The sequence below is a fragment of the Dreissena polymorpha genome, chromosome 4, assembly GCF_020536995.1.
Source record: "Dreissena polymorpha isolate Duluth1 chromosome 4, UMN_Dpol_1.0, whole genome shotgun sequence".
Taxonomy (NCBI): domain Eukaryota; kingdom Metazoa; phylum Mollusca; class Bivalvia; order Myida; family Dreissenidae; genus Dreissena; species Dreissena polymorpha.
The window spans coordinates 115,750,781-115,762,801 of NC_068358.1; the positions used below are offsets into that span (position 1 = coordinate 115,750,781).

Consider the following 12,021-nt stretch of genomic DNA (forward strand, 5'->3'; position numbering starts at 1 on the left):
GAAAGCACTGTATAACATGATATACGGAATGACATTTTCACAACAACTAAGTACTCATTTGTTATTTAACGTATTATTTTGTTTTATGATGGGTTTACATGCTGCAGAGAAGATCCGAGTGAATCAAAAATGTCATTAACAATTACGCTTGGAAAAGTATTGTAATATTTTCTAAAGAATGTCATGCAATATATGCGTCTGGTATAGTTAAGGATAAAAACTTTTAAAGTTAATAAACTGGATGAGGAAAATACAGCCCCGCATTGAAACCCCTCCCCCCCCCCCGAGTCCTTTGATTTTTTACTATTGAATTATTAAATATATATAAACAATCTGTCCAAGTTTCACTCAAACTGAGGTATAAATGAGGCCTCTGAAGTAATAAAAAGGATTTCTTAGATCTTATTTGGGGTTCTCTTGTTTTGGACTCTTATTGACCCCGTTTTAAATTTGGCGTAAGGTATTGTCAAGACATGCATTCTTGCCAAGCTTAACCAAGGTTGAACAAAGTCTGTTGTAACGAGCTAAAAGTCGACGACGCAGAGCTCAACTGAGTTAATAGCATTGCAGAAATGATTTTTTTTTCCACTTTACAAGTCAAGTTACTACGATATGGTTCCTTTTCTATACAGGCGAAGAGTCGCAATAATCCAACTTTTAGCCACTGCCCCTCCGAATCGCTGGTAGTTGCAACTGTTAGTCTTTTTTTCATAAAAAATCGGCACTTTAAATCCTGGAGGTACTTTAATCTGTAATATGAGCCAAAAAAACTATTTTCAAGCATACGCTACCGCAAACAGATCATTAATATATCCTTACTGCGCAAATTAAAACAACGATGATATAATGATAATATATAACCAAGTTTCAATCACGTGAACGGTTCATGAAGTTTTGCAAAAGACAACGCCGAGTATTCAGAATTTTTTAATATGATAAAAATTCACATCGGCAATTTCCGAAATCCTCCAAAAGATAGATCTCGTGTTTTATCAACCAATCGTGATACATCGACTTTCACCGGATCCTCCGTAAGATAGATTGAATCGTCAATTGATTACGGTTTTTATCATTGTTTTGTTTTTGAGAATCTCTCTATTTTTTAAATGTTTTTTGCCGTTACGAGGATGCACTTTGAGCAGTACGTATGTACTAATAAAAGCTCAAAGCATTCAAGATCAACTATACAAGCGAACTGATAATAAACAATGTTAAGTCAAAGGATAGCAACCTAAAAACGTACAATGTATACCTTATTTTGCAAGTTCATACAATAAGTTAAAAAATTGGTTTCATGTTCAAAACGTCACAGGCAATATGTAAATTTTCCTTAAGGAGTATCAATTTTGTGGTTAATTGCATCTTAAGAAATACCTTGTAACCTTTAACATCATGTTACATGATAAAAGTGTAGTAATTCAAATGCGTCAAAACAATTAACAGCATGATAAAATATTTATCGAGATCAATAACACATGCTTTCCTGAAGAGGTCATGCAGAAATATTTCATATAAACTCATTATATATGTATGTATTGTTTTGATTTATTGTATTAAAAGCAAAGTCTTCTTTTCATAATAATCTATGTTTTAATCCTTTTGTCCATGAACAATTTGTAAAATGGTAATATAATTAGGGCAAAAAGACAACGGCGTTTAAAACGTTCTCTTTGATATAAAATAAAACATCACAGACACAATGTCATTGTATTGGACAAAAAAAAAATTCACACAACATGGATCAAATACATAAAAAATAATAATTACTAACTAAATGTTAAGTTATAATCTATAAGCGAATTAAGAAAAAAAAGGCATTTTAAGCCCCAATTACTCTTTGACATTTATAACATCACAGACAAAAATATATAAAAATAACAAGAACAAAAGACTTAGAAACAACAACTATATAATATGGAAAATTGCATACCATGAAACCTCATAACAACTGTATTTCTCTTTAGTACGAAGCAGAACGTTCATGAAGAAATGCAGGTTTTACATAGGCTTAAGCAAGTGCCCGAAGAGGTAATTTTTACAGTCGGTTTATAACATTAAGTTCGAAAATTTTGAAGTTGAAGCGCACACTGCATTCGGTTAATGCGGTAAGTTCGTCTTGCAATAACAGTACCTATGCAGCGGTTTCTCAGGGACACATATAGAAGTGTTGCCGTATTTGTTAGTTCTACTAATGTCATCCATGATCTCCATTCCGATGTCCGTATTATAGTTAACTGTAGCCTCAAACATGGCGTGTCCGGGGATCGTCTCAAAGATAACAAGAAAGCGCTTGTTCTTTTCTTGTTCTGGCTCAGTGAAGAACTTTTTAAGGGTCCACCTCGATTCCTCCTCCCCGCGTGCAGAAAGACCGAGAGAAATTATGTGCGCTTCATGGATTTTATGCAACGATAGATGCGCACAAATATTGGTGTATTTACCTAATAAGTTGTTCAAATGGGAAACTGCAAAACGTGCAGCTTTAACGGACGTTGGATCTTCCGGTGGCAGCTTTGTGGACCCGTAACAGGCGCAGAAATGTTCAGGAATGGACGCATCCGAACAGGATCTGGCGTCTGAAATGGGCTGGAATAAACTGACACCTCGATCATTACGAGAATATTTCAGCGCAGAACTGTGTTCAAAATCTTCTGTGAGTATATCAATAAGTGTTTGATGGAGATCAAAGTTAGATGTAAGTTTTTCGGTATTATCCTTTAGGTTTTTGGCTAGTGTCGGGAAACGACTGAGAAATGATTTCGGCGGAATGATCGATAGAAGAGGCATTCGTTCTTCTATTCTTCCGACAAATGTGTTACGAATGTCATCAATTCTAGACCCATGATCACTAAAGAAAATTAAAAACGAATGTTCTAAATGTCCATTGTCATTCAAGTATTTGAAAAACTGGAAAAAGTCGTCGTCCCCTAGTTCTAAGTAGTTAATAAATTCGTGGCAAATTTGCACCAACCATGAAAAACCAAACCGCAGCTTAGATTTGTACATGTTTACAAACCGCTTATAATAGTTTATCAAGTGCTTAAAGATCGGCTTGTTACCATAGCACAACGATGAAGTGGATTTTAAATTAATGTTGCTATATTCGAAGGGTAGAAGTACAGACTTCAAAACCTCTGAGGCAAAGTCAAGTTTCTTAAGACCCAACATCCATGGACGCATGTAATGATCTGTGGGAGGATTCGTGAAGCCTTTTCCTTCTGTGTTAAATGTTGCCAATATTGGATAGTCTTCTGCAAAAAACGTCGCATAGTTTTTATGCGAAAAGTTTTTCCAGATAAATGGAAACGGATTAACGTCGTATTTGCCGCCCCCGGGATTCGGTAGATCATTAGTCCACGGGCGTTTACCCGTCAACGTTGGCACAAGGTTTGGAAAGGTGTTATCAGCAACCTTCATATAACCCTTGAATACAAAAGCGCTGAGTTCTTTTGTTATGTATTCGTACGTTTTCGGCAATTTTCTTATTGCTGACAGTCTGGATGTTGAGTCAATTCCAAACATGAACACACTGTATTTCGTTGACTGTTCTGCGTCTTTTACAATTAGATCTTCCTCAGTCACAAAGACGCTCTCCTGTAATGTATCGAATATTTTCTTTCCACCATTCTCCGTGTAGCATCTCAGCCGGAAGAAGTCAGTAGGGACACGGAAAGGAGGCGAAAAAAATATTTCATTTCCGACAGACACACTTTCATCATCTTCTTTTGTACGAATTAACGCTGTATAGCTGCACCTATATGCCGTATCACCGAAGAACGGAAATGTAGACTTGTTAAATTCGACAAAACCGTAATCGTTGACAATTACAATATCTGGAGTAGGATCACAGCGGATAGGATCCGGGCTCCACACATATTTCATTATCGTTGGATCAAAAGGATCCAAGTCGGGGATAATGCACTTTTTGTCAACATTTTCGTTGATAAATAAAAACCGCACGGGCATCGTCAGCGTTGTGTACAAGTAGTACATCAAGAACAAAGAAACTATGCAGACGACAATCGACTTCCGACGATCTCTCCTTCGGAGGTTGAACATCCTGATGTAGTTACCTGGCCGCCAATGCAAAAGGTTACACCCCAACATACTCGATCACAGGCGACCACATGGATCACTTCTGGAAATAAACATATCCTTATTTATAATGCATGTATTACCAACAAAACATCCTTATTTATTATGAACCATTATGATTCACTATGGCTGCACTTGTCACATTTCCCTGTCTTATTGTTTTTAACAATGAAGTAGATCTTCTGCACCGCACTTTGGAGCCAATATCAAAGTGCATTCAGCGAATATGTCGATGAACTCCATAGTACGTTACCATATAGGAAGTTACTTATGTGTCAAACGTACTGATAATAAATAGTTAATACCATCACAATCATCATAATTACGATCATCTTAATGATCATGATCATAATCATTATCACCAACAACAAAACTATCAAAAGTGCCATCATCACTATCGTTAGAATCATCATCATGACGTACATGGTGCTACCAAAGCGTATCGAACAAACAGCAGGGACACGTAGAAGCTAGCGTTCCCAAATACCTATATAATACTTGTATTCCATAGGTCTTTGGCGTTCCCAAACTAAGTTGGACTTACATCAAGGAGCTGTATTTAGTTACACAGTATGCAGATCTCTAATACAAGCAAAATGAAACTTGAATTGCCCCTACAGGAGAGAAATCTGTTAACACATTTATGCCTAGTGAACTCTCCCATCCTTCTAAATTGGATCAATTTATTTCCAAAATTAGGGATGTTTAGTATATTTATTTCTATATTTAGAATAGTTCTTACAGAAATTCCTTTAAGCAAACAGCGCAGACCCTCATGGGACGCCGTATCATGCGGCGTCTCATCTGGGTCTACGCTGTTTGTCAAGGACTTCTGTCTAGACGCTAGGCATAAATGTGTAAATAGCATGTGGAACTTCATTTACGGCAAGGAACCAATTGACAAACACTGTGTCACAGTAAAAAAAAACACACAAATATCCAACGCAACGAAGCAAAATGAACATTACAAACAGGGGTAACCGGCTAGACTAGGAACGTTCTAATAATACTTTAAGGAATCATTAAATAATGCAATGAATAAATACAATAAACAATATACATACAGATGATAATGAGCTGGTACACTGTACATTTAGATGATTTACATTTACCACAGCCCTTTAAAGAACACAATAACTAAAGTTGAAGTAGCTACAACCATGCCAAGTACATGCAAACTCTTATCAGAAAGCTAGAAAGTATACAAATACAAGTACAGTTAGTTACCGCAAATACCGAACAGTCAAGTGTTTCCTTTTTATTGTTGTTCTCTTATCACATAAACCATATAGACCTACACGTAACAAACAACCACAACAATACAATTATGAACACTATCATGACGTGGCGAATCTTACAATGACGACATTAATGTGTAGTTGTTTACGTCGACCTTCTTGGAAAATAGATTTAAGTTTATATGCACTTACGAATTGAGAATATAACGGACATTTTAAATCGTCGTGACGAACACTGATTGTTTATGAAGAGCGAACGTATGCGTTGAATGAATCTTAAAGCGGAAGGTGTTCAAGTAAATGGAAAGTATGTCGTTAAAGCACCTAGTTGTGCATGGTTGCACGGGTTATGGTGATTGGATGCATGGAACCATGCGGTGATGGGGTTGAAAACTCGGTCGGTACTAAGGAATGTCAGCATATGGAGACTGTCTATAAGGAATAAACTTTACAAGCCTTAAGCGCCTGGAATTTTAGTGGTTTATTCACATGAGATTCACGAAAAAGAATGTGTATTTTTGAAATGTTCGTATGAACGTAAATTGTTCTACTCATACCTATGCATATAGAAAAGGCATTCGGATCTGGCTTGTTCAAGAATATAACATGGGTTTTGCGGACACGAATTACACTAACACAGTGTAAATGTTTTAATAATTTTAACACTTCACGCTCTATGATAATATTATTAAACAAGCAAATTCGTTGAATTGATATCCCCCGCCAATATGCTTCTGGACACAAAAGTGTTATATTTGACACTCAAAAAAGCATTTTTTTCAAGATACAAATGACCATAACTCCTTTATTATCCAATGGTGTACAATGCCATTTGGCGTGCATCATCCTTTTATCCATATATATACTCATACCAAGTTTCAATGAAATCCGCCAAAGCACTTCCAAGATAAGGCTCCGGACATAAAGAAGCATTCTTCCAAGATTCAAAGGGCCATAACTCTGTTATTAACAGATGATGTACAATGCCATTAGGCGTGCATCATCCTCTTATCCATTTATATACTCATACCAAGTTTCATTGAAATCCGCCAAAGCACTTCCAAGATATGGCTCCGGACACAAAAGTGCCGGACGGACGGACGGAAGGAAGGACGGACGGAAAGACGGACGGACGGACGGACAACGCCAACACAATATCCCTCCGCCTATGGCGGGGGATAAAAACAAATCAGCAAACACATGTTCTACAATTGATTTCTTTCATATGGAATACTGAATGATGAATATAACTAGAAGCAATCGCACAGAGTTTCCCCAGAAACAAGTGCGAATTCGTTTGTCCTTGGTTTTCCAGAAATATCTCAGAATCGATTTTGTGTTTTTGGCAGAGAGCACAATTTGTTGATGCACACGGCTTGTTTCTATGGAAAGCAGTTCGCTATTGTCGCGTGTTACGATTTCAAGTTTGCCACCACGTCATAGTACTCTAAAAGCATCACAGCGTACTTTCTTGACATAAGTCCATCTAAGTTTTATTTATTTTGCCGGTTAAAGGGACCTTTTTACAGATTTTTGCAGATTAAATGATTTATATTGATAAATGCATACATTGGATATAAAAGGCTCCAGTAAAAACACGAATAAAATAAAAGACAAACAATTAACTCTCAACTGGGCTTGAACCACTGACCCCTGGAGTAAAAGTATATCGATTAGACCACTCGGCCATCCGTGCTCATACGATAAGTGATGTATTGTAAACTTATAAGCAATCCTCGTAGTGTCACAAAATACGACAACAACAAAACTCTCCGTATTATTCAATCGTCTCGCATTGCAACGCTTTATAGGTTTTTATAATCGTCAAAAGATGCATATAATGGATATTTTAGAGCATGGTAAATGTTCAGTATTACTGTTTCCTCACAAATATTAGACCTACAATGCGCAGGTAGAAATGTTTAATAAATTATAAATTTTATTTATAATATGAACATACGTTGGGATTTAACTAGAATGAAAAAGTGGCGGGGGGGGGGGGGGCTGAATATGGGCCGAGCAAGCTCTTTAGTGAAATATTGTCGTATGGTTAAGTTTGTAACTTGTTAGTGAGTTAGTTGTGCTGTTTTATGACCGGTACGTAATTATGCTGGTGTATCTTTGCAGCATATATTCCATGTGCAGGATCCTTAATATAATAATATTTCATACTAAATCCACGCTATACAGTACCTAACTAAATAAAAGCATATATACTATTTAAAAGCATATTGAAAAGAATGCTGCATAAAAGTGGGAATGGGCATGTAAATAGAATGGCCCACCAAGTGTGATTCTGCTTAAGTTAAATCCCTACATTTAGAAATCAAATAAATGCGTACAAACAAGTATAGGATATCATCTTAAATCACATTAGCGTCAATTAAAAGCACAGTGCGTTTCAAACGAACAGTTTTCCAAACATCTCCCAAGTGAACCAACAGCCGCTTGTATTTATGCATTGCAGAATTCTGTACGTGTTAACATCAAAACTATCGAAGTCTGTTATCAGCCTATGTTCGATTGACTGCACGATAAAAAGCACAACGTATTGTCTCGCTCATGAATTCGTAAGAGTGATGGAAAATGAACCAAACAATTGATACAAGTTGAACAACATACCATGAAGTTATACATCCCAAGTTTGATCAACCGATCCGCTTGAATCCACATCCTTTTAACTTAATTGAAGAAGTTTTCACCCATGTTCAGCCCGAGCACATTCGTCCTTCAAACATCCGCTTGTAGTTAAATTTGTAACGATTCAGCCGCTACGGCGTTTATCTTTGCCCCGTGTGGAGAGATTTATCATAGACTGGTATCCGGGAAAATTATCGCTCGAGGACAAGCAAGTGGTATTGTGTGTTTTCGTTACCACTGCTGAAAAACTCCTGTGGGCGGTCATTATTAATTATTAATTAATAAGTCCACGATATGACGATTTCGGATGTGTACATATAGTGTTATTGTGTATGTGACAAGCTACTCGGAATTCATGAAAAGTATAAGCTCTTGTTATAAGCTGATGAATGTTATTGTCAAACATAGATGGCTGGCGTGGAAACGTGTAATTTTCACTGTTAATGCTTTGTTCTTTTTTACAGGAAATTAATATTTTCACTATATGAGCTGCACTGTGGGTAAACAAGGCTAAATGCACGCGCATAAAAGGTCGTCCCATGTTAGCTTTGCAGTTCGCACAGGCTAATCTTGGACGACACTTTCCTCTTTAATGTATTTTTTAAAAATCGAACACTTCGGAAAGTGTGTTTTAGTAACGTTTATCGATACTGCGCATGCGTATGGCGGCACTTCTTTGCATTTCATTCTTCAATTTATTTTTCAACTACTTTACCGCACCCAAAAACCGTTAGCCCGGGACAAAATTTCAGTTTTATAATAATAAAAAAGTTTATTCAGCGTTAATACAAACGAGACTTGTGTGATTAGAACCCATTAAAAAAATACTTATTAAAATATAATTATACACACTTTTTTCCAAAATACATCAGTGTTAACCGTTGATAGACCCCTCAAATATTCACCAGAAGAAACTTTAATACAACTTTCTGAAGTATTTACATAATTGTAAAATTTGAGGGACGTCTCCAACCTCAGGCGGTTAATTGTTCAGTCAAACTATATCTACATAGACGCTATCTGATATAAATATCAATTGCCATGGTATAGTTTACAGTCGGCGTCCACACTTACCCGTGGATAACGGAGTTACGATAACTAAATGGTCGAGAGACGAACAAACATCGTAGCATTTATTTATCGGCGTAATCTCCCTTTATTTGTTGTCGAAGAATCGGTAAATGTCAGAAAGCATCAGAAGTTCTGATATTTGATTCAATATTTTGCAGGAACACACGCGGTTGCATGCTATGCTATATATTCTGGACGGGTTTGTTTTAAGCTTTTCGTATCGATTCCAAATTTTAAGTTTCAAGTTTTCTTAATACTTAAATCCCAGTTTGGCATGAGAGATAACGACACACATTCGACATCAAGATTAAAAGGAGTAGCAAGATAAAACGTGGCATAATATACACGTGCTGAAAAGGGAAGACACTGTCCGGTTAGACTTGACGTTTGTTTGAAATTCCATAAAAGCGTATGCTGTCTTATACTGAGCGCTATACACATATGCATTAAGCCCAGATTTCCCAGAACGAGGATCAGTTGTACAAAATAAATCTTTTAAAACATAGATCTGATTTCTCTTATGTTGTTTATCATTACTTTGTATAATATTAAAACACAATATACCGGCTGAATAAATGTGAAAACAATGAGGTATCAATGCAAATGTTATATAGAAAGGCATATGCTATTGTTTTAGCATAATGTCAATTACAAATAAAGCTTATTTAACTACTGTTGTTTAATCAATATTTGTCATTAGAAGTTTTAAATAAAACATTTGGTGGCGTTGACAGTTATTTCTCTCATATTTAAATAAATACTGGATCTCATCACTTATTGCTTGATGGTCAAATAAGTTACACATTCAAATTAAACGTTCAATACCTAAATACCACCTACCTGATTCTAAATGCGATTGTAATTTTCAGTAACTGTTCCTTTCCTTTTGATCTAACATAACCCCAGTTACTTCCCTTAAAGGTGACTGTTTGATGTCCATAAACACGTTTATTTGAACACTGCTATCGTGGCCGTATGCCAATCCGTTATGGGATATCGGGTACCTACTTAACATTCAAGTTGTAATTACAAACTGTATTTGTGTAAGAGTGTTTTGTCTCTTATATAACGATTGATCAATGATTTTATACCGAGGCATAAGCTTAAAATTAATCCGTAAAATAAAATACAATGATCTATTATCTCCAACACCATTTATTTCAATGTAAAAGTTCCGATATAGATAATGAGAAACGATTTGTACAATTGACCAGTCAATAAACATTACGTAGAAATACAATCTGCTTACCAAACACCGCACACAAAACAGTAAAATACATGGACTGAAAATGGATAAAAAATGAACAATGTACTACTAGTAGATAAATATTAATTCTAACCACAGGTTATATTTGTGCACGTTCTTCTCAATTTTGCGCTTTATTGCAAATGGTCCATCAAAGGTCAATGCTTAGTGAAATTACATTTCACAAAGTATTATTTGACATATACAATTATGCATACCTTTATTATTATGCGTGTGCTGTCAACCGTGTACCTAAACTATCGCCAGTACATAAAACTACTGTAGTTTAGCATTGTGCAATAGTTTACGCTACACGTACAAGTCGAATCGTTGAGTCGAGTCGGATTCGGAAAGAAATTAAATACAAATAGACAATACATTCAATGTATTGTCTATTTGTTTTTAATTTCTTTCCGAATCCGTAGATAAGGCAACGAACTTTCATGCGCATATCAGTGCACAGTTTTGATCAAAGTCTGTTAAAACCTAGTAGTGTGCTCCTCGAAGTTTATTGCGCCGCTTTCCGGTACAGTGTCCCATACCGGCTCATCCATGTGTATATCTTCCGGTTTAATTAGAACTTCTGGCGAGTCAGACCTATCTGACGGCACGTAGGCTTCACCGCTAGACGCGTTACTGGAGTTACTACGTTTACTTTCATCAGCATCCCCTGCTTTGTTTCCCGTTTCATGTGTATATTTGCGTTCATCGAACTTGTTCACGCTTACGTATTCGTACATGTCCGCAGATTTACCGTCGTCGTCACCGACGGGTTCGTTATCCCGAAAGCGCTTGCTTTCGGCGAAAGAGCTCGGCTCCGAATGTTGGCTCTCTGGAAGCGAATCGCTTTGTTTGGCTGCGCTGGTTTTCTTAGATTTGTCAACATGCGCATACATCTCATTGTCTTCGCTCGGTGCCGAATGTTGGAACTCTGGACGCGAATCGTTTTGTTTGGCTGCGCTGGTTTTTATAGATTTGTCAACCTGTGCATACGTAGCCTGGTCTTCCTCGAGTATGACAAGGTTTTCGCGGCTTGCACTCAGTATTGTGACCCTGCAAAATAGTTAAATATATTGGATTGTGTTACCATTCCTTTTAGCCTGAAATACATTTGTACATTTGACACACATTTTCTTTTACCAAATGTAAATCTAAATTAACAGTTCAATAATGAGAGCAACACATTTTTTACATGACGAACGACACAATACATGTATATGCAAACAATGTTCAATGTATTATATTTTGATAATTATAATGAGTAGTGCAACATTGCAATGCTTAAGTACTACAAGACGAGGCTCAATAGTAAACAGCAAAAATATTTAATCTTTTAAATAAATAAATTATCTTCAATAAGTGGTTGCCCGACTTTGCGAGAGAGTCCTTTTTTCTCTTCCTGTTTCTCTTCCACCAGAAATGCACACACATGTTGCAATTCTGTCTTTTAACCCATTTATGCCTAGCGTCTAGAAAAAAGGCATTAGCATGATGCGGCGTCTCATCAGGGTCTCCGCTGTTTGCTTAAAGGAATTTCTGTAAGAAGTATTCTAAATATAGAAATAAATATACTAGACATCCCTAATTTTGGAAATAAATTGATCCAATTTAGAAGGATGGGAGAGTCTATTAGGCATAAATGGGTTAAATTAAAAAATAAACAATCAACAATCTTCAGTCAGGACTGTCCTACTTTGCGAGTAGGTTCTCTTTCTCCTGTTTCTCTCTCAGCAG

The 12,021-nt window shown here is 36.5% G+C and overlaps 2 protein-coding genes across 3 annotated transcripts in view; both read right to left on the reverse strand.

Moving 5' to 3' along the window:
- Positions 1-914: 914 nt before the first annotated feature.
- On the reverse strand, positions 915-8,131 carry LOC127877908 (uncharacterized). 2 transcript variants are annotated; one of them, XM_052424229.1, is made up of 2 exons: positions 7,953-8,131; positions 915-4,135 (listed from the first exon to the last, which is right to left on the reverse strand). In XM_052424229.1, exon 2 carries the CDS (start codon positions 4,102-4,104, stop codon positions 2,098-2,100), a length of 2,007 nt encoding a protein of 668 aa, XP_052280189.1. In that variant the 5' UTR covers positions 4,105-4,135; positions 7,953-8,131; the 3' UTR covers positions 915-2,097. The 2 variants fall into 2 exon arrangements, with proteins under 2 accessions (XP_052280189.1, XP_052280190.1); XM_052424230.1 differs by lacking the exon at positions 7,953-8,131 and adding an exon at positions 5,320-5,431.
- Positions 8,132-10,180: 2,049 nt separating this feature from the next.
- The window catches only part of LOC127877817 (trichohyalin-like), an 8,438-nt gene continuing 6,597 nt past the window's right edge, over positions 10,181-12,021 (reverse strand). The window contains exons 7-8 of the mRNA XM_052424075.1: positions 11,981-12,021; positions 10,181-11,340 (exon numbers count right to left, since the gene is read on the reverse strand). The exon at positions 11,981-12,021 is cut by the window's right edge and continues 70 nt beyond it. Coding sequence (XP_052280035.1) covers positions 10,767-11,340; positions 11,981-12,021 — 615 coding nt within the window. The 3' untranslated portion in view covers positions 10,181-10,766. The remainder of the gene's footprint in view (positions 11,341-11,980) is intronic.

Excerpts from the sequence above, each read along its gene's own strand:
- LOC127877908 (XM_052424229.1), bottom strand. The coding sequence starts at position 4,104 with ATGTTGGGGTGTAACCTTTTGCATTGGCGGCCAGGTAACTACATCAGG.